Below are 22952 nucleotides of genomic sequence, written 5' to 3'. Positions count from 1 at the left end.
TTTCTGTTTCTATAAACACCTACAAAGCTACAAGCTAGAATGCATACAAGGTAGGACCGCTACGTCCTCTAATGACAGAGTGTTATGTCATCATAATTTTAGACTCCTACAGTAGATCATTCAATCTGTCATCAATCACAATCTTAGAGATATTTAGAGTAGGTCTCTCATCGAGCATTACACCACCAATGGTGAGTTTGAAATTTGTTTCACTTTGTACAACAAACAAGGTTTCTATTTTGCCACAAGTATTTTTACATTGTTACATGTGAAGTTAATGCCAGTGGAGCTAATGGCGGAGTACATTGAAACTTGGACAACCTTGATAAGTCATGTATTTCTGGAGAATTACAGATTTGCAATGCTTTCATTAAACTCCTTAGACCTTAACTGTTTTCTTGCGTTTTCTTGTGACTCTGGTATGACTGTGTGGCCTGTTTTTGCTTTGAATGTCATAACCGCCGGCATCTATTTGTTATGCATTGTGTCCAAGGGCTCTTTTTGTATGACGTTTAGCGTATTTTTTATTTTGCTACTTTTTATTACTTTTTGTCCCTGTTTACTTTGTGAATCAATTGTTCGCTTTTTTCACATTTTTATTAGTCCTTGTCAGATGTCAAAGAAATAAATTGGCATTTAGAAGTAAAAGGTTCATGAAGTCGATTAATAATGCAAGAAATTACATATATGATGAAACAAATTATATGACAAAGGTCAGCTGAATAAGGAGAATATATGAATAAAGAAATACTACGATTAATGATGCCTGATAGTACAATAAATTCAAACAAGTAATTTCTTGATGTTAAGCATTCCTAACAAATGCTTAGTTTTTGCAAGTTGTCAAGTATAGCAGCTACTACCTCAAGCTATTTTTTCCCAAATATAGATCTGGCTGATAGTCCAGAATGAAGTTCTTTGATGAAGCTGGCTGAAAAGAAGACTGGAGCTGTCATTATTCTGTGAGTTGAAAATATGGTATTACTTGAGCGATTGATCTTTGCATAAAAGCCAAAATGGTGGAGCCATCAGTTTGATGGTTTATGTGATATAGTGATGTTTAGAAGGTAACAGGAAGGGGTACAGGACAGATATAGACTTGAAAAGTCATAAACCTGGCTGTCATCCCTCTTCGTGTCAGTCACAGAAATTAGAAGATAGAACCGTGATACTCCTAAAAATACTTCTGAAGAACTCCAAAAAGTGAGTCTGGTTCTTTTGGAATTGTCTACTTATGAGTAACTAAGTTTCCATACAGTGACAGCGTAGGGACACATCTCTCATATGGCGCTGCAATGTCATCATGGAAACAGTCGTGTCTCATTTTGTTGTGATTAAATGTCACTGTTTGACAGCGAAACACCCGTGTAATGCGCCATCTTTGAGCCATGGAAGTGGCCTTAACGATCAACGGCTTCGCATTTGCTTAGGCGCACAGGTCTTGCTTTCTGTTGCTTCTTTGGCAGAAATTTTTGTTGCCGAAACACTCTCGATATAAAGCATCGCACAACCGTCACTCTACTACAGCGCTCTTTGGAAACAGGATCTGCTTGTCGACCCAACGTAGTGCTTCGGCACTGACACACTATCGCTGTATGGAAACTTTGTAATTATCTTCTAGTTAGTTTATTAGAAGAGGGTGATGAAGGAAAGTGAATGGCGGTCAGTGGAAGCCTGTGTTGTAAGTAATTTGCATTCTTGTTATCGGAAAATGGTTGGTGTAACACTAGCCGAAGATGTTTACATCTAGTCCTGTTTGCATGTTGCGTAACATGTCAAAGAAGACTGTCAGGCTTAAGAGTACCATAGTTGCAGTTTTAGATTGTAATCCCTTTGATTGCACTTATTGTGTGATCTGACATTAGATAAAAACAGCAATATGCACTTCCATTGATGGTTGTATAAGATACCGAAGTTATTCGTTGTTTGTTTTGTTGTTTTTTATCATTATTTTATATTTGGTAACCCTCATTGCCTTTCTCATGCCATCTTTAATGTCTTTTGACTTGAAAAGCATGATAGCATGAACAAGAAAGTCATTCGCAATACCTTCTCTTCTAAGTTTTCTAATACAAATGTTCAGTATATTGAAACCTATTTTTGGCAGTTTTTGGTCTTTCAAGCTAACTCCTAATGGATGGGACAGAGGTTGTGACGGAGGTGCCCGACCCGCTAAGAAAGCTGCTTAAATTCGTGATGCGAGGTTTCTATACAATAGAAGAGACCCTGATTATAGACATGCTCCTGCGCAACGCTTGTATGAAGGAGGAAGACATTAGCGAGCTTCTCAAGCTTGACAAAAAGCAAATGGGCGTTTCTTTGAAAAGACTTAAAAATGATCAATTTATTAAGACGAGGATGAAGATGGAGTCAGACGCAGATGGAAAGACAACAAAGCACAACTATTACTTCATACACTATACAGGCTTTGTTAATGTTGTCAAGTACAAATTAGATCATGTGAGACGAAAATTAGAAGTACAAGAGAGGGATTCGACAAGCCGAGCCTCGTTCAAAGTTTGTATCATTTTTTATTTCTTTACCTACTGCAAATATCAGGGGAACAGATGTCAGTCATATAGTTGGAGGTTCTATATGTAGCTAGGTTTTTTTTGTCAAGACGGTCTTCACTATAATAACGGTGAAATAGCGGTGTCTATCAGTCTGCCCATCTGTAGCCAGGGGTCAAAGTTAAGATAAAATAATGCATTCAACAAGACTCCAACTCATGACATTCAGCTCGGTAGACAGACACCCTAACACCTACACAAATAGACCACATGTCAGCATTTCAAAACAACTGCCCAGATGCTTATTCTCTGTGTTAGGTTGGCACGCCTGACAATCTCTTACAGCACATTAGACTACCGGGGTTCTAGTGTGAATAGTTACTTGATATGTCAGTGCATTGTGTCAAGGCTAAAATAAAAGCAAATTCTACATTATGTATGAGTTGATAAATAATATACATTGTATATTGAAGTAGTCAAATGCCTGACCGTATTATTATTCTAGTGCACACTCTGTATGAAGACTTATACAGATCTCGAAGCTGATCACCTTTTTGACATGAACACCGGCACCTTCAATTGTATGATGTGTGGAAATGAGATGGAAGAGCAGCAGTCATCTGCTCCTGTTCGAGATGCCAGAGCTCTTGTGGCTAAGTAAGTTACAGCTTTATAAGCACTTTCCCAACTTTTTTGTCCCACCATGGGTCGCTTTCATGTTAAGATGTTTTTTATGTTTTTACTTTTGTCTGTTTCTTTCTAATTTTTACATTTTCTTTTACAATCATGCATACGCAAGCGGGTCCCGTGACCCTCGACTGTCTCAACAACTTTCCATCAAACGTGAAAGCAATTTGAATGGCATGATTCTTTTTGAAATGAGATCATTTCAAAGTTTCAAGCTTGCAAAATAAAAATGAAAAACAGAAATCAAATACATGTATAGTGAATAGGTTGTGTTTCATACTCTCGCAAAAAGATGATGGTTCAAAGGTAACAGAGGAAACTAATAGATCACCTTCATTATCACTGGCAGGTTCCAAGTCTTCTTCAACCTCTGAACACAAATAACTCACAACAATGTATTTAGTGAGGGTATTTTCTGACAATTTTCACCAATTTTGTTATGATGAGCCAAGCCCTCACCCCTCAAGTGTACTTGGTGTTATTATATTAGTACAGAGTACATAGATGTATGGAAGTGAAGGAAGGTAGGTTTTGTTCCACCACTGACGTGAGTGCCAATATCATTTTTCAATAAAGCTTGGTTGTATAGCTACACAGAAATATAGGCCTCATTGCGTACAATCTTATTCAATTGTTATTGAGTGGGTTTTCTTTGTTTGCAGTAGCGGTAGGCTCTCACCTAGAGTGTATGTTTAGATTAGAAGTACCAATCTGGATCACTATCTGAGTCTATTTCTGAGCTTTTATTATCAAAAATTTTGACCAGTGTGTTATTATAAACTAATCTTCTGCCAGCAGCTATTTTCGATTTTTAGGTATGTATTAAAATGCCCTCAGTATTTCCCATGGACTAGCAGTTCAACCCACTTGAAACATAGAGATTACACTGAGAAGGTATCAGGCACATAACGATACAATTCCTCAATCTTATCTAAACTGGAAGTGGGCAGAAGTAGATTTAAACTCACCAGCCAATTTTTCTCAGGCTAAGATCAGACGGGAGAACAACTGTGCTTTTCAATCTTACCTTTAAAGCGGGTGCAATACTACTGGTTACTATAAACACGTTTTGCTTTGTATTCTTCACTGATATACCATCAGTACACAAATTGTCTATGCAAAGATAATGGAAATGATAATAAATACAGATAATGGTAACTATTTGTAGCACAATCTCCCAGTTCTTACCTAACATTCTGTTTCTAGGATTGTAAATTTGTGGGAGTTGTCTGCTATCTGCGAGTTCAAACTGACGACTACTTTGTGGGCATCCTCTATCCCCATAGTTCTCATAGCATATAAAATAGGCAATTACTAAGATCTGTTCTACAGATTCAATGAGCAGATAGAGAAGCTGTTTGACCTGCTGAGGACTTGTGACAAGTTCAAGCTGTCCCACAATGTGCTGGAGCCTGCACCCATTGACATTAGACAGCTTGGACTTGATAAGTATGCACCATTTTCTGAGTCTAATCATACTAGCTCGTGTGTAGCTTGCATCTCGTCATACCATACTTGCCGCCCCATCCTTGGCTTTGCTATGTTCACCTGGTTATTTAAACATGTACAAGTATGACTAGATTATTGCTCTGTGAAGGCATAAATATGACTTTTGTTAAGAAATACCTTTGTTTGTGTGAAGTAGTGGGAAAGTACTAAACCGGGAGGGAGGACTGGGTAAAAGAGAAGGACTGGGGTAGAGAGGGGAGGACTTGAGCCAAGGGAGAGACTATTGTGAAGGGGAGAGAATTGGAGAGAGGGGCCGGGGCAGAAGGAGAGAGATTGTGTCTGAAGGATGAGAGACTAGGGCGGAAAGAGGGTGACTACGGCAGAGAGGGAGGAAGTGGGGTGTATGGTTGGTACCAGGTTGGAGGGGTGAAACTGGAGTGAAGGGAGAAACTGAGGTGGAGAAAGAGAGATGGAGATGAAGGGAGGGGGAGGACTGGAGTGGGGAGAGAGACAGAGGCAGAGAGAAGGACTGGGATGGAGGGATGGTAGTAGTAGAACATGTAGTTTACTTAAAACTTCCATTCAGGAAAAAGGTGCTCTATTGCGTATATGGTTTTGAGTCTCGCATGTTGTGGCATTGTCTCATATTCTACTCTACTGGTGATTCACACCTCCAATTGTAATATTCACTGAAATATTTAGGCAATGGTTTTCCTGCATTATGCTTAGCAATTCTCGGTATTTTCTGTCATTTTTTTACTTTTACTCTATGTGCTTTTGTACTTAAGTCAGTTTTGCATTTATTGCTCATGGCAAAGCTTGCTAAAAGCACTTACGCGCATAATATATGTATCTGATTATCTGATTTGCAGGAAACACACAGCTGCTAAAAATGGTGACAAGACTTCAACGTCTGGACCACGAACTTGGAGTGGAGATGCTACTAAGAATGTAGATTTCAACTTGAACAGTCACAAAATAGGTGAGTTGGTTGTTTAAGAAAATTAAAATCTCTTGTAAATTTTGTGTATTTTACATTAGCGTTTGCAGTCTTTCCTGTCAACATGAGTCTGACAAGTTGAAGCGAGTTGTCATAGTTGTGTGTAGAGGTTTGTTAAAGGTTGACTTGCAACAACATTCACATTACAGTTATTTGGTATCATAAGATTCACCATGTCTTACTCTGTTGTATTGTAGGTGCAAAATCTATGGGAATGTGATTACAAGCTCTTAAAAGCAAAAAACGAACATTTAATCGCAGCCACACGAGACCGCCGTAGTTTGGATTCGCTTTCCAAAACGGCTCAAATGTGACGTAGTTGTTACAGGATGGTTTCTGTTTACACTTTCATGCAACTTTATTCGTCGAAATATTTTCACAAATTTACTTCACGCATTCAATAAAACCATGTCTATTGTTCTTACGTGTCTGTTTTATCGTCATTGTAATGCTGTCACTTTTAGCACTGATTCTTATAACTTACGGTAAAAAATCGTTAAACTTTTTAACCTTAGCTCGAAGGAGTACCATATAATTGTCTGATAATCATGACGAGCTTGTTGGTCACTTGTGATAATCGAACAGTGCTGCAAAAATTATTTGCGAAGTATTGGGTCACATGATCAGATTACGACTTGGCGATTGAATAATGCCGAAACAAAACTGTATAGTAGTGAGCATCTATATTTGATACGGGGTCTTCGGTAAAGCCCGAAGTGTTTGTCATAAACTAGTACTACGATAAGTTTTATATCGAGATTTTTATTGGCCTTTCAATTCACGTGAGAACATCACGTGACAAGACGATAACCAAACTGTAATGAATACGTCAGAGAAATAAAGAGATTCCTATCTACGGCGGCTTTTCGTTTTTGAGCTTTTAAGAGCTTGTAATCACCTTTCCACATATGTGGCACCTACAACACAACAGAGTAAGACATGGTGAACCTTTTGATACCAAATAAGTGTAATGTGAATTTTGTTGCAAGTCAACCTTTAAGATTTCACTACATTTGCTAGTGGTGAATTGGAAGAGTTCCATCAGTTTATTTTATATCGGTGTTTTTATTGCATACGCATTTGGATATTTGCACAGATGTGAAGGTTGGCGATGAAGCTTTGGATAATGCTCCGAAGCAAACAAGAAAAGAGCAACCTTCTTGGTTGACCAAAAGTACAGTAGATGGAGTGGACAACTCCTCGTTTACTTCCTTGCAGGTACAAATTATTTACTAGTTGAATTGCTTATTCAACGCTCTTTATGTTTTAGGCCCCTAATAAAGTATTTGTTACACGAATGCAATTTAAAGCCTTCGAGATGAAAGCTTATCATAGAGATGGCTCTGCATTAATAGAAATGTGCGTTATGCAAAGTTTTTTAAACTTTTTGTTGTGTTTGTGTTGATATAATGTGGATGACCTTTGTGTAGACATACTTGCATTGGGCAGTGGTTTGTCTCTGGATTTAAAATTGTCTAGGATAAAGCAACAATTTGCTGTCTAAAGGTTTGGCCATATCGCGATTAAACCAAGATATTCAGAGGGTCGATAGTTTGCTAGAAGTTGACAGACGAATTTAGGACAAACAAAGTTTCCGGTTAAACACTGATAGTGCCAAAATAAATTGAACATCGTTTTTTGTAATAAATTATCCAGTTATTGTCATAACTATCTTAAGAAAGTAGCATTATTTTTCGTAGTTCCTGTTTAATTTTGATATGGTTAACATTTTCGTGTATAGCAGACTTGAACAGCGCTAGTGAAAGATTAAAAGGACATTCTTAAAAGAAATGTGACATGAGGAACTTTATATGATAATAAGATTTGTATATTTATGCATGTCACAGCCAATGTTAGATAGGTCTCCGTCAGTTTATGTGTTGTGTGTTCAAATGCTGCGTGTGTACTGCTGTCTACGCAATAACTTGTCCAAATGCCTATAGTGAAAAATTTATGCCATTTTCTTATTTCTAAGACAATTAAAAATAGGATTTCTCATGATATTTAAGTTTGCTGAAAACAAAACAAAAATTAAAATGATATAAAGCCTTGCTGGCTTTCGCGCTATTGCTATTTATATAGTATTGATATATATATAATATATTTATTGCTATCAATATATATATATACACAATATATATATTGTATATTTTCTAGATAAATATAGACATATATACAATATATATTGCTATCAATATATATACAATATATATATCACTACTATATAAATAATAAATATATTGTATATATGTATGTTGTATATACATATATACATGTTGTATATATATATATACTAGCTGTACTACCAGGCGTTGCCCGGGTAATAAAAAAGTCTTTGGACATAAAATTGATTTGTATTTAACATATAACAACATTTGCCATTTTAACTTTCAAACTACATAACATGAGAAAAGTGTTTTGAGTAGTTGAAATCAATTAAGAGAGAAAATAAAAACAACTGCAAGCTTTTTAAACTTTGTCAAACAACTGTAAGTCTGTTTTGCTACAATTACAATACAAGTTGATTCAATAATAATACAATTAATACAAACTGAAAAAACAAAATAAAAATCCTGAATATGTTGAATTAATAATAGCAATTCATGCATAGAAGTGTGTGTGTGGATAAAAAAGGTTACTGTTCCAGCAGAAGCTATCCCTCAAAACTTTGAATACGATGATACTGGTACCTTTTGACACTAGTGCAAATGTAAAATTGGTATATCGGACTGTCTTTGTCTGACCGAACGGTGAGAGAATGTGGAGGCCATTCCTACTCGAGCTAATACAATTTTCCTCGTGAAAAGTATTGACCATCACCACAATTTAGCAATGGAACCTTACAAAAAACCGGAAATAGAAGTTCACTAAAATGCAAAAAAGCATCGTGTTTCATAGAGTTAATAGAATTCATAAAGTTTCAAATAATACGTCATTTGCGTGTGCATAAGCTATATGGTATATGATAGTGTCTTTTATCAATATGCCTTGCGTAGCTCAATAGTGGAGCTCGTGGTTAAAAAACTTGGAAACGCAATCTCCGTGAGTTCAAATTCATCAGGACGTGGGATTTTAATTCCAAAGTTTTAATAGCTATTATAGTTAGACATACTGAAGGACAGATGACAGGAAACAAACAACAAACTTTAAGAAATATATATTTATATATATATATATATTCTCAAAGTTAGTCGTATGTGTTGTTGTGAGGATGTGTGCGGATGTGTGCGGATGTGTGATTAAAATCTTGGATTTTAAAATTCTGCGTTCTGATGGATTTGAACTCACGACGAATGCATCTGCATGTTTTTTATTCAGGCGCTTTACCACTGAGATACATAAGGCATCTTGATCAAGGACGTTATCATATTCCGTATACCGTATGCACACGCTAATTATTTTAGCATTGCGCCCACGCATTATGGTGCCCCTGTTAAGAAATATGTTTCGTAAGGTTCACTTACTATATTTGGGGTCAAGGCCATTTCTTCCTATGGGGACAATTATATTATCTATGTAGGAAGAGCCTCGACATTCTCTCTCTGTTTGGTCAGACAAAGACAGTGCGATATCTCATTTTTACATTTGTACCAGTGTCGAAAGGTACCAGTATCATAGTATTCAAAGTTTTGATGTTTAGCTTCTGGTGGAACAGTAACCTTTTTTTATCTACACACACTTCTTTGCACGAATTGTTATTGTTAATTCAACATATTCAGGATTTTTATTTTGTTTTCTCAGTTCGTATTAATTGTATCATTATCGAATCAGCTATTATTGTAATTGTAGCAAAACAGACTTAATTTAGCTATTACTTGCTAATTATTTCACATTTACATTTAAACCCTTTTATAATTGTTTTACTTTTTTTATAGTTTATTTGACCTTCACAAAAATTTTCATCATGATATGAAGTTTGGAAGTTAGTTGATTGACAAAGTTTGAAAACTTTTACAGTTGTTTTTATTTTCTCTCTTAATTTATTTCAACTACACAAAGACTTTTCTCATGATATGTAGTTTGAAAGTTAGAATGGCAAATGTTGTTATATGTTAAATACAAATCAATTTTATGTCCAAAGACTTTTTTATTTTCCTGGCAACGCCTGATAGTACAAATAGTATAGATAAATCTCAAAGTTGGTGTGTCTGTATGTGTGTATGTCCTTCGGTCTGTCCGGCTACAGCTATTAAAATCTTGGATCTAAAAGGTCATTTTTTGATAGATGTGGCCATTGGCTATAGATGTGAACTCTTGAAGATTGCAACCGCAAGTTTTGAACCGGGCACTTAGCTACCATGCAACGCTGTTCTTACGATTCTATCGCTCTTATCACACACCATAATTATACCCTTTTCTGGATTGCACACGCTAAATGACGTACTAATTGAAACTCTATGAAACACAATGTTTTTTGTGTTCTCGTGATATCTATTTCCGGTTTTTCGAAAAGATCAATTGCTAAATCGGTAAAGTCTAATACTTTTCACGCGGACAATTGTATTATCTTGAGTAGCAATAGCCTCTACATTCTCTCTCCTTTCAGTCAGACAAAGACAGTCCGATATCTCATTTTTGGATTTGGACCAGTATCGAGAGGTACCAGTATTGTCGTATTCAAAGTTTCGATGGATAGCTTTTGCTGGAACAGTAACCTTTATTATATACACACCCTTCTACATGTATGCATGAATTGTTATTATTAATTCCACCTATAAAAGATTTTTATTTTGTTTTCTCAGTTCATATTAATCCTATCATTACCGAATCATTTTTTATCATAATTGTAGCGAACCAGACGTAATTTAGCTATTACTTGCTAATTATTTCATATTTACATTTAAACAATTTTATAATTTTATTTTGTTTCTTAAGTTATTTGACCTGCACGAAACATTTTTCTCATGATATGAAATTTGAAAGTTGGAATAGTAACTGTTATTATATGCTGAAAAAAAATAAATTTTTTGTGCAAAAAATTATTACCTGGGCAATGCCCAGGTAATAAGTCCCTAGTAAGCACTTAGTATATATATATTTCTCGAAGTTGGTCGTATGTGTATCTGTTGTGGTTGTGTGTATCCAGCTATAACTATTAATGTCTTGGAATAAAGAATCCATTCCGCAGAAGATTTGATCTCGGACTCTCCGGTTCACTAGTCCGATGCCTTACCAACTCAGCCATACGAGCTTGATAGATTTATTAGGCGATATATGTCGTTATATGGGAACAAATACGCTACTGCTTTCCGTCACCATGCAACGTGGTGGCGTTACATCATGACAAGTGGTAGCTCTTATTAGTAAGCTTACTCAAATTATCCATTGGCAATGTGCCAGGCTAATAGCAAGTGGCATACAACTCTCATTACCTCTCATTGTTTATAAGCAGATTTTAATACCCGGGTAACTCCGGATAGCACAGCTAGTATATCTATATATATACAGTGAAACTCGGATAACTAGCCCTTGGATATCTCGATCACATGGTTAACTTGAACGGATTTGTTCAGTCCGTTCCCACGCAATGATAAATTGCTTTAGATAACTCGACCATAACTTGGTTAACTCGAACAGTTTTTTGCCCAATGGCCACTGAGACGGTTGTTATCGCTTTAGAATATCACTTTATTCCAAGCCATAGAGATAAACAATAACTTTTAGTAGTTCTTAGGCACCATTATTACCACTATCGGCAAAATGTTTTCGTTAACAACTTTTTTATAGGTCTGCAAAAAATCAAATTTTACCAAATATCCGCTTGGGGATAGCCCTCCGCAAGCAAGGAGAAGCGAGGTAACCTTCAGATAAACTTTAAGAAAAATCGGCAAAACTGGTTTTTGTTAAAACGCTCAAAAGAAAAATGTCTTTTTTTCTGAGAGTTTCAACCGCGATCAGGTTTTGCCTATTTTAATCTGAAAACGTCCTGGCAGTCACATCACCTAAAACAAACAAACGAATCTCAAGTAATAAAAGGAAAATGTTTATACTTTCTGATATAAATTGTTAAAACATTACATGAGAGGTCCCTTAACTTGCAACAAGCAATCAATGCTTTTGATTTATATATAATTTGTATATGTACTGATAAATACAATACTACATGCACAAGTGACACTGTTCTCATAAGTTGAACGCTCTGATAACTCGAACACTTTCTCTCGGTCCCGTGAAGGTCGAGTTAGCCGAGTTAGCCGAGCTTCACTATATTTCTCAAAGTCCGTCGGAAATCCGGCTATAAGTCTTAAAATCTTGGAATAAATATTCCGTACCGAAGAAGATTCGATCTCGTACCAAGCCGTTCACCAGTCTTACGCCTAGCCCACTAAACTAAGGAAGTCGAATTTTTAGTCTGCCAATATAAGGCCTTATATCAGGGCAATACCTAACTGCTTTACGTATGACGCGGGTCATAGCATCACGTCAAGAGAAGCTGTGCGCTCACATTATTAAACTGGCTAATAGCAAAACTCTCACTACTTCTCATTGTTTATAAGACAAAAAACTTTTCTCATTATAGGGTATGTAGTTTGAAAGTTAGAATGGCAAATGTTGTAATATGTTAAATACAAATCAATTTTCTGTCCAAATACTCTTCTATTACACGGGCAACGCCGGGTGGCACAGATAGTATTTATATATGTGTGTGTATATGTTGTATATTGATATAATATTGTTTGTATCATCAAACAATGGTAAGCAATAGACTTCCTTGGCACCCGGGATATTAGGCACAATAACAGTACACCCAGAATTATATTGTTCGTAGGATTTGCTTTCCTGGTGAATAGGTATTAGGCTATTTAAACCAAAGTTTTTCAAAACTTGGAACGGAAGAGCATGGCGTAGCAATAGTACGTCTACCACCGATTTGTTAGTTTACTTAGTGGATAGTCGGCTACATAACTATAGCAAGGGTACCTCGCTTTTTTCATTGACCTTTTCTACTCTTCTCGCAGAAGTACACCAAATAAAACTGTACCTTGTTTCATGAGGAAATTACTTCTCACTAAGTTGTCTACTCCGTAAAGGCTTACGCAAAATTGTTAAAGCTCGCCACTGTCACACCTTTGATTATTTAAGTGAGCTCGAGACTCAGTTGCATCTAACTAACCAAAACTAAGTGTGACCAAAGCTATTCAGTTTCAATATTGTTACCTTGGGCTACCCCTTCTCAACCGGTGTTATTATCTCCACAAGGTGAGTCATAACTGTCCGTGGCTTTATTATGTAGGCAGCAGCAAGTGCTGCCGATCAACCGTCTAGCGCCGCTACGGTCAAAGCTGACTCGAGCATCATGAATACCTTACTTATACATGAAAGTAAATCATCGGTGCCTCCGACAGCTGTCGGTGCCGGAAGTGACAAGAGTGATGATAGCGACATGGAGGATGTGAATCCCGGTGCAGGTAGGTGGTCAGCACTGATGGCTTGTAGCACTCTTTGTGTCTGCCTTTTGTTTTCTCCTACCTTTTTATCTTATCATTTTGGTTTGTAAAAGCATTTTTGTTGCTCAGCTACTTCCTGTTGAATCATGTGTAGAAACTAGTTGTTGGATTTGTCAGATTTAATGGAATAAATTGGTTCTTTTGTCAGCGTCTGTTTAATCATAGATGCCGTAAGAGTTTTAAAGTCTTCCTAGTCACTGAACTTTTATTACCACATGCAATTTTATTCCAAATACTTTTAATACTAATACAATGAGTACAATATGTGGTGGCTATCTTCTCGATGTTTGAGGCTGTGGAAGAAAACCTAAGTCACGTAATTAAAGAAATTGATATGACCAACTAAAGTTATCCACTAGAATCTTATGCCACTCTCCTTGTATTTAGGGAAAACATTAGGCTTGTCGAGTTTTCCTTACAACCAAGTTTATGTTAGCTGTCAGCGATTTATTACTGAGAGTGTGAGAGCTCTCTTGGAAAAGAGGGAGAGTGTATGCTCTCTTGGAAAAGAGTGAGGAGAGTGTATGCTCTTGGAAAAGAGTTAGGAGAGTGTATGCTCTCTTGGAAAAGAGTGAGGAGAGTGTATGCTCTCTTGGAAAAGAGTGAGGAGAGTGTATGCTCTCTTGGAAAAGAGTGAGGAGAGTGTATGCTCTCTTGGAAAAGAGTGAGGAGAGTGTATGCTCTCTTGGAAAAGAGTGAGGAGATTCTCTGACTATTCTAGTTTGGTTGTAAATTACAGAATGAGCTTGGCACAACCTGTTTACGAGTGGCACTTACTGTTGCTTAGTAACCGTGAATGCTGAAGATGCTAGTATGTTTGTTACTGTACATAAATAAACTACAAATCCTCTGGGATCATAGCTCTGTAGTTTCACTTTTACAAGATCAAAAACTTGGGCCATGCATCAGGGACTCGCGTGATCACAAGGTTGTGTGTTTGAATAAGCTTTAGTATTACCATGAGCTTAGCGGAATCTTCATTGTGAAAAATGGAAAATCGTATGTTAAAAAATAAATCCAGCTAAAACATCGAGTCACACGCTAGGTATTCTATTTTATTTTTTCGATCAAAATAAACTAATGGAAAATATCTATAATTTGCAATTTTATTGGACAGATTTTACATTAAATGAATTAGTTTTAAAAATGTACTTCCAACGATGTGTTTGTTATTAGAACTGGTCAACTTGGATCTAATCACCTTTGCATGAACTTCATAAAGCGGTTAATTCTGTCCGAGCTTCTGGTGCCGATAAGAAATTATCCAAGAGGAATCTTTGTTATCATCCAATATGTCATAATAATTATTTTTACTGATTTTTCATTATTTCATCAATTATATCAATTATTTATTTTCATTATTGCATCTCATCTTCCCAGGTATTTACATGAAATATTTAGCCCATCTATAAGTAGAACAACATGTCATTCAAATGCCATTCATCTTTCTAACTAGAGGGGCTATCACATTGTACGAGTTTGCCTTTTTTAATACCTTCACTGCTAGAGAAGCCGCTGTCAATAAATGTCTTGGCCCGGAGGCATGAGACTAATGAATGCTACACTATGGATTTGGTTCCTAGATTTAAAACAATTATTGAGTTCCGCCCCCTCAAACCAAGCCTATGCCTTCAACTCCTACCTTCAAGCCATATTTCCCTTTCATTGCGTCAACCTTCAACCCAAATGTTCCACTGAAACTTATTGTCACCCTTAAAAGCAATTAAAACTAGAATGTATGTATTGTAGAGGCAACACGCATGATGGAGTCAGATGATGATGAAGAGATCATGGTGGCAGTTGGTGACAAGGAAGTTGCTTTCCATGAGGCAGCAGAGCTTGTGGATGAGATGACCGATGAACAGAGGGAAGCTTATAATCGGGTGGCGCAGAATGTATATTCCGCTATGTACGACTAGTATTTCCTGGTTGCATGAACATTCCTGCTAGAAGTCTCGCTTTGTGACGGCAAAGCTCCAATTTCAAATACCTGTAGCCTATGAACTTGTGCTAAGAAGTAAACTATCTATAATCTACTTGTGACGAATCTTCATATGTATGGAGTTTTGTCAGTTTGTGGATGTTGCCAGAAATGCCTGTTTAGTATTTTTATAAGAATTGTTTTTACTAAAATAAAACAATGAGGAATAAGACTAAATCTTGTGCAAGACTATCAGCTATCAACAGCAATATACACTTTGAAATTTTGACCTTTTGACCTTTTGATTTTAATTCAGTAATAAATTGATGACATGCGAATTACATTGCAATAACAAAAGTGACAACTGCAGACGAGTACTCCTACACTGGTGATTATAATAACAATGCTAAAGTGTCTAAGAGCTTGCTATATACATATACATAAATTCTGTTAATGTATTTACATACATAACCCTTGCATATCTGCTGAGTTGTTGTATGCCGAGGTAGGAATGTTACCGCAGCAGCCAATTCAGTTTCTCAGAGTTGTGATGTCTGTGGTGTGAACACTGACAGTATTATATGTTGAGATAAACGAAATGGTGGGACGAGTAAAAAGTGTTCACCACCAAACTCAGCGTATCAAGCCAAAGAAATGGCTGTACCGTTCCTCGTCAATGTAACAGAAAAATCCTACAAAACAGTCTGTCCACTCCTTCCTCTCTATCTTGCCATCCCCATTCACATCCATGATAGAGAAAGCACCTGCAATACATTATCAAATTGCCAAAGCTGGTTGGGCAAGAAGGGATGTTAGAAACCGCTAGAGCAAATGAGTTTATCTTCTGTTGCTAATAATTAGCTATAGTTGTGTAACAGGCCGTGCCATGTGTGACTCCATAAACATTTTATAGAGAAAGATCAGGTGACTTTGCCTGTTCTGATGATGCAATATTTAAACGACCCGGCAGTCCTCTCGTGTCCACCATCCTAAGAATAGTCATTAGAACCACTAGGCATGTCCTTAAATCGAACTGCTCTCCTGTGCATTGTGAGCATGTCTGTTCGTAAGGCTCACCGAGAGTAACCCTAACAATGACATGCTCTGCCCAAAAATAGCACTCGTGCCAGCTGGGAGATGAGGTAGGAAAATTTTGCTGTTGCCAAAGTTAGCGGCGATGAGGAGGTCTCATCACCAAGCAACATTGCATCTTGTTGATTGGAATACGCAATGGCCTTATGTGAATACCTAGGCGGAGCATCGCACCCTCTAGCGAGTTAGCTTGTCATAAACGCAGCTCTTTCACTAAAATGTCGCAATAACTCAGGAATAATAAGCTTAATGTCTGATAGATTCTGTAGTAAAGACCATATGTTACCTTTCCAAGTATCAGCATTGCCAAGCATTCTTGTCCAGCTAGCCCACTCCTCAGGTGTAATGAACCTGCGGTGTTAGAAACAAATGTAACCCTGTGATTGTCTGTCACAATAATCACAGTAAAAGATTGTTAACTTTATTCACACAGGTCAATGCCATTTAGAGTAAGTTAGAGCGTGAGACAAAAAGCAAAAAATACTAAAGTAAATTATGTGTATTGAAAAAAAGCTCTGTTTGCATAACACTGTACAATAATGTAAATTGGTAAGGTGTTGGTGTCTGGTATATGGTGTAGTGGTTTTTATGGGAAATAGGAATGTAATAGATGGTCAGACAGATTGAAGATATGATTTGAGTATTTTATACAACAAATATTTAAAAACAAATTTATCTTTTCAGCATTGAAAGCATTTAGAGGCTGGTAGTGACTATCTATATCAGGTATCGCAACTCTAAAATATAATGATATAAAAACCTCAAAATTGACTGTTACTAGTAACAGAAATGTTTTAACCAATTTGCTTGTGCAACTAGAATACTAGAACTTGATGTGGAACAAACTAATCACATAAATGAACTATTTCAATTATTAAACAGATGAATGATTGAAAGATGTACGGCTGCTATAAGAATAATAATGAAAAAACAAAACACAATTTTTTCTAATATTTTAAAAAAGCTTGTATCTTCCTATAACATTGACTTTGAGTATAATCCAACGAACATTTGGCACATGTCTTCAGTTTTTTGTGGTATTTATAAAAACCTTTCTTATAAAAAGATTTAGGTGCCAACAACAAGGTTTAAAAACCTTTAAAGAAAGAGGAGTAAATGTAATAGCCTTTTGAAAAGCAAATGATTTGAACCAGTCGAAGTGTTGCCAATCAACTGCAGCGGTTCAATTTGGAGGACACGCTAACTAACTACTTGATTAAAGTCCTGATCAAAGAGCGAAGTTTTCATGGAATGTTATTACTAAATCTGTTATCATTTCATTATCACAAGTATTATTTGTCCTTGAACCCTGGCTATGATAGATTGATATATACTGAGTGTAGAAGCCAGTACTAGTAAGCAGGCGCATATGATGATTGTTGCCTAACCCTCTCAAAAGTGTATAATGATCTTACCCATCGTGGTCAGTATCTATTAGGTCAAAATGAAAGTTTCCGATATCTATGAGCATCTGTTTAAGAGATTCCCTGCGAGCAATATCAGTAGAGTGGTAGCCCTTTAAACAGAGTTCAATGCACGTGTTCCTGGAAAGCTGCGTGACTGGCTCATTCGTGCAACCACCTGTCATTGCCTGCCACTGTTTCTCAGCAATCTCTGTAGCCTGTAACGCAGTATACAATGTTATACCATAAGAGACAATGATCAAATTTACCACTAGACCCAGCTATTCAGTATGGTATGTACTAGTATGTACTAGTATGTCAAGCACCAGTTATTACACTGACGACGTGTTATGACTCATATCAAGGAAATATGGCATTAGCGGCTGTCACAGATTATGATATGTTGGCATGTAGTCACTTATGCTCGAGACAGAACAGATAGGCTACCACAAAGCTATCATTATCTGCTCTACTGTTTGCATGACGATATGTAACAGCTGACCGAGGTAGCGCTAATATTGGGTGTTAACACAAATGCAACTATGACCAGTGCACTGGATAAAGAATGCCATCTATTCACTAGAAAATGCATAAATACTAGTTGGCAAAAACATGGAGTGACCTGAACTACACGGAATAACAAATAGATTGAATGTTTAATCTGTTTTTGTAATTCGTTATTCATGACCTCGTTTACAATGTTTAAATCATTTTTACCTGATATATTATCTTTCATTGTTGCTAAAGAAGAAATCTTTAACCCTTTAACCTATAGGTTAGAAGTTACATATGATTGGCTACAGGCATGAGTTTTACTCTTGTGTATTTTTTGACTGGCAACTAGTTGGAACACATAGAGGCGAAATGAAATCATAGAAGAAATGTTTCATTGCAAAAATGATGACCTGATTCTCAAAAATCATATTTTCTTTATGAAAAGTATTATTTTGAGTAGAGAATATCGTAGTGTCTGAAAACATAACATGGGTAACTCGGGACAGGGGTATAAGAGCGAGACTACAGCTTTCTTATTCTGGATGTTTGTAAAAGTAATAATATATATAATATATAATGTAACATATATTATATATAATAGTTGAAAACATGCAAGCATTTTTAAGTATGAAATCACAACAAATCTTTTATTCGTTGTAATATTAAAAATATATAGCATTATGTATTCAAGGGATTATTATTGATTTACCAATAAGCTAGTTTGGAAAACATTTCTGTTTGAAATGAAATTATAACCAATAGAATATAAAAGATAACACGGCAGAAATTAAACAAATTTATCTATGGTCTAAAATGTTGATATTTACCAAGAGACCAATCTCTGTCTGTTTATTTTAACGAATTACGTAACCACGCAATCTAAAACGCTTTTACAGTATTTTACAGTTGTGTAAGGAGGTTATTGTTGTAAAAATGTTAAAAGCCACATTTTTGGGGATTTTATAATGTTTATTTACAAACTGTCTCCAATGGAGTCTTTGATGCCCAACACAAGCATCTTATGTTCTGTTATACAGAGACAATGTTATTGTCCATGGTTGCTTGTCACCAGTGTGGAACGGATGCAACTTCTGAGGACACTTTTGTAAACATGTTTCACTAATTTTAAGATGAAGTCTATATACTGTTTTACCAGCAAGTAGATCACAAATACTGCTGACAGCAACAGCTGGTGGCTGCTACTGGATATGGCATTTCACATAATGTCAACTGAAACATGCGTGCTGAGCTAGCATTACGTGAGCAAACTGAGTGCACAATCAGCGGGGCCAGCTGTTAGCCCTCTGGCCTTTACACACTTGAGTTTTCCAAGGTGAAGGGAATACAGACGACTGTCTAACAATAATAGTATTTGTAATAAAACTGAATTAAAACTATAATAACACTAGTTTGTGAGGATTAAAAGATAGCACAAGGGAAGCATGATGATGCAAACTTTGGGTATTTAGTAGAAACTCTGTGATAAGGAACAAATCCGTTTTGTTTGAAACAGGACATCCATGGCGATAATAATGATATCATTATTGCTATAATATCATTATTGTTATAATGATATTATTATTGCTATAATGATACTACAATGAATGCAGTTGACCGATAATAATAACAATATTACAAATAATATTATTATTGTCAGCCAACTGCATTCAGATATTAAAAGTAATTCTAATAATAATATTAATAGTAATAATAATAATAATAATAATAATGTGAGGGTTCAGAGAAAAGTGTTGAACCTTCCAGACTAGTTGTTCTAGCTCAAGGTCTAAAACACTAAACAGACGAACAAAACATCAACTGAGCGAAAGAACAGCAATAATAATAAGAGTAAGAACAGCAATAATAATAAGAGTAAGCGCGAATGAATGCAACAGATGCATTATCTAGAAAGGAACACAGAATCTTGCTTAGAAGAAAAGGCGAGAGAGCTGAAATACATAGACAAGTTGTGAAGTCTATTGTTTACAAATGAACCTTTAGAAATTTTAAAAATATGTCTCCAGCATATAGACAGTCCGTAAAGGAACAGTATAATCATTGGAAAGGAAAGAGACGCGTGTGAAATTAGAAAAGGGAAGAAAAGTTGATACAGGAAATGCTAAAAACACAGCAATGGGCTAGCTCACCTTCTTTCTTTGTTCGTCTTCAAATTGTCTGGTACAGAAGTTAATGTAGTCTTCTTTTTTGACTAGACCAGACCTCCTTACATCTATATGGGTGTCGAATGCTTTACCATATCTCTTGCTGAACAACTGTAAAATAAGTAAATTGGTTAGCTTGGGACATTATTAATGTGGTAAATATAGTATATGTTTAGGTTCAGAAGTCTAGGCAAAGTTAAGTCTATGGGCAGATTCAACAAAGCTAGAACTTAAAAGGTCCAAAAAGATTTTCGAAGTAAACCCGAGAGCTGATTAGGACCAAACAAATAGCAAACAAAAGCAAAATCATTTAGGAAATAAAATTAAACTGTCTGTTGATCTGCAACTAATGATTTCATATTTGCTAGTGAACAATTTGAGAAGATATTGGTATTATGGTTCGAGCAAGATTACCTTTCTGCCAAATTGTCTATCAAAGCAAGAGGCCAGAGCATTTGGATAGTGATGCTCGAAAGCCATTCAAATAGAAAGAAATTTTAGACTTGTTGCTCTAGAGAGTTTAACCTGTTACACAAAAGGTGTAGTTTTTTATCAAATGACCAGATTACATACAGATACGAGTTCTTAGAGGTTCTCCGGGAACATACAACTATACGAATTACTGCAGCATATAGCTTTACACAAACATTGATTTACACTCATTGCGAAAACCTACCTTTATAGCTTGAGTCGCCAAGTGCTCTGTGTCAAATCTCTGTCCACCATTTGTCACTGACATCCTGTCTGTATTTTGTCTAACAATTGTCTTTTGTGAGCAAAGCTCAGTTTGGAAACACACTGACACAGATGTTGCTGCTCAATGTATTGGTAGCTCTCCTCTGTCCAGCATACTACTTCGCTAACACTGCCGGTGGCAAGTTCAACAGGGCCACGACTTTTGATTAGTGTGTGGAGCCAGTCGACGAGCTATCACGCATGGCTGCACCTCCCTAAAGCATTTCGGAGAAGCTTTTTGATAAAGAATGCGTAATGATGATAGTGGGTTCAATTGGTTACGCAGCGGCGAGATGATTTATATTCTTGCAATGTCGGCGTCGCTCATCCGTTGGATACGTGTGCTTCATGCATCGAGCAGTGACCTTAACTTCTAGGAAGGTGTGTGGATGAAACATTTGATTTTATGTAGCCTTAGATGGCAGTGACATACAGAGAAATACAACAATTCTCTAGCAGCTTCCCCGGTCACCAAGAATTTGAGCACCAACCAGTGAAGAACCAGAAACCTTAAGTGGTGGAAAATTAACAGATACAGGTTATGCCAATGACTCAGGTAAATAGATGTGACAGTTATTATTGAAGATATTCTTTCGCACGTTTTTGGAGAATCCCGTAAATGCCAGCAAGAAAGCTGCAAATACTTGGCAGAGTGACATAGAAGCGCACGTACCTTAGCCACACCGCCAACACAACAATTTTGTCAATATTTTAATTTCGTACACATTAAGCACAAATGCAGTTTTAAATATAGTGTAGTGTTCGGCCTTTATATTCTGAGCAAATATAACTGACAGGAAGTAAGAAAATAAAAGTAACTAAGTTCGGTTTATGAAATTCTATTTTAGTACAAGTATTGTCTTCATTCGGAAGTAGTCAAAGATCTCATGAGAATGCACAAAAATCAGGGATCTGAAAATGCCTAAATTTAGCATAGATCAGGAAGGAATACCTACATCGACTGCTTTAGAATTGATATAACAGTTGCAGTTGTCAGCACATGAATTTTTGGCTACACTCCACATGTCAACCAAATACATTCTAAGCTCATTTCCCTAGAAACTTGTTGATACACTGCAACAAGGTTTTTCACAGAGCTTTCTGGAAATTACGTGACCCCAATCAGCAATTCTCAAATGAACTATTGCAGGGCTAATGAATCTAATTTGCGACCGTTTCTGCTTGTTTGACAACAACTGTTGGGGTTTGTTTCAATATGGTGCCATGAGCCTATGGAAACGAGTATACCAGTTTTTTTAGTTCTGATGTCACGATTGACAAAATCCCAGTTATTTTCACAGATAGGAACAGGATCTTGCATAAACGTAATGCAATTCCACTATGCATTTGTGAAGTTTTGGTGCATGCAGCTGTTGCATCAATACTTTTCTTAACAGAGGCATCAATAAATGAGTGAAGAATGATCACATAAATAGCCAGGTCTATATTTAGTTGATGTACAAACAAAGTAATTGATATTAGCGACCTCTAATTGTATATTGATCCTATTAAGAGCTGCTGTGAGAAACACCTCCCAGTTTCTTGTTTCCTATTGAGCACAAGTTCAATAAATTTCATCACTACCCATGATACTGATCGCCCACGAGCATGAGGTTAGGATTTTAGGCTATCTGCAAAGGTATATAACAAGCAAAATAGGTATGTAAGACATCATTTCATTTGTGCCAAACGTACAATTAGAATATACCTATCAGTCAAATAATGGATCGCCGAATTCTTCTCTGTTGCTTTGTGGTGATGGTAAGTGGAGATAATCAGTAAAACTGCTGCTTGATAGTTCTGATGTGTGAATGAATGAATGATATCATAAGCTATGTTTACTATGTTAAAAGTTAAATAACTCGTATTTGCATTTTTATTTTGAAAACATTGAAAAACTGATAACCTTTAAGTGATAATGGAAGACACAATTATTTTTTATTTAATGTGTTAGAAAAATCATATTTGCATTTTCTTCATAATTTGTACGTAACAGAACAAAAAATGTATATTTGGTTGAAAACTCATAAATAAGCAAAAATAAACATAA

The 22952-nt window shown here is 36.3% G+C and overlaps 2 protein-coding genes across 5 annotated transcripts; one reads left to right on the top strand and one right to left on the bottom strand.

Moving 5' to 3' along the window:
• Positions 1-887: 887 nt before the first annotated feature.
• On the top strand, positions 888-15267 carry LOC137403696 (general transcription factor IIE subunit 1-like). Of its 4 annotated transcripts, none has more exons than XM_068089702.1 (9): positions 888-962; positions 1065-1203; positions 2108-2517; positions 3016-3167; positions 4530-4646; positions 5519-5628; positions 6743-6864; positions 12881-13055; positions 14844-15267. In XM_068089702.1, the coding sequence occupies exons 3-9, from the start codon at positions 2134-2136 to the stop codon at positions 15011-15013; spliced, it is 1230 nt and encodes a 409-aa protein (XP_067945803.1). In that variant the 5' UTR covers positions 888-962; positions 1065-1203; positions 2108-2133; the 3' UTR covers positions 15014-15267. The 4 variants fall into 4 exon arrangements, with proteins under 4 accessions (XP_067945803.1, XP_067945802.1, XP_067945805.1 ...); XM_068089701.1 differs by having other exon boundaries at positions 2124-2517; positions 14844-15266; XM_068089704.1 differs by lacking the exon at positions 1065-1203 and having other exon boundaries at positions 2124-2517.
• Positions 15268-15309: 42 nt separating this feature from the next.
• LOC137403698 (uncharacterized) lies at positions 15310-21088 on the bottom strand. Its single transcript, XM_068089705.1, has 5 exons — positions 20844-21088; positions 20153-20278; positions 17523-17728; positions 16394-16458; positions 15310-15779 (listed from the first exon to the last, which is right to left on the bottom strand). The coding sequence occupies exons 1-5, from the start codon at positions 20904-20906 to the stop codon at positions 15649-15651; spliced, it is 591 nt and encodes a 196-aa protein (XP_067945806.1). The 5' UTR covers positions 20907-21088; the 3' UTR covers positions 15310-15648.
• Between the last annotated feature and the right edge of the window lie 1864 nt (positions 21089-22952).

This window comes from Watersipora subatra, chromosome 9, assembly GCF_963576615.1.
Source record: "Watersipora subatra chromosome 9, tzWatSuba1.1, whole genome shotgun sequence".
In the NCBI taxonomy this organism is placed as follows: Eukaryota; Metazoa; Bryozoa; class Gymnolaemata; order Cheilostomatida; family Watersiporidae; genus Watersipora; species Watersipora subatra.
This window is presented reverse-complemented; position numbering and strand designations above follow the sequence as displayed.

What these genes read in the sequence shown, in the direction of transcription:
- LOC137403696 (XM_068089704.1), top strand. Translation starts at nt 2,134, where the DNA reads ATGGATGGGACAGAGGTTGTGACGGAGGTGCCCGACCCGCTAAGAAAG. An exon ending in CAAGCCGAGCCTCGTTCAAA is followed by an intron (nt 2,518 to 3,015) that starts GTTTGTATCATT and finishes TTATTATTCTAG; the next exon opens with TGCACACTCTGTATGAAGAC. An exon ending in AGACAGCTTGGACTTGATAA is followed by an intron (nt 4,647 to 5,518) that starts GTATGCACCATT and finishes TCTGATTTGCAG; the next exon opens with GAAACACACAGCTGCTAAAA.
- LOC137403698 (XM_068089705.1), bottom strand. Translation starts at nt 20,906, where the DNA reads ATGTCAGTGACAAATGGTGGACAGAGATTTGACACAGAGCACTTGGCG. An exon ending in TGGCGACTCAAGCTATAAAG is followed by an intron (nt 20,279 to 20,843) that starts GTAGGTTTTCGC and finishes CTTATTTTACAG; the next exon opens with TTGTTCAGCAAGAGATATGG. An exon ending in CAATGCTGATACTTGGAAAG is followed by an intron (nt 15,780 to 16,393) that starts GTAACATATGGT and finishes AATGTATTGCAG; the next exon opens with GTGCTTTCTCTATCATGGAT.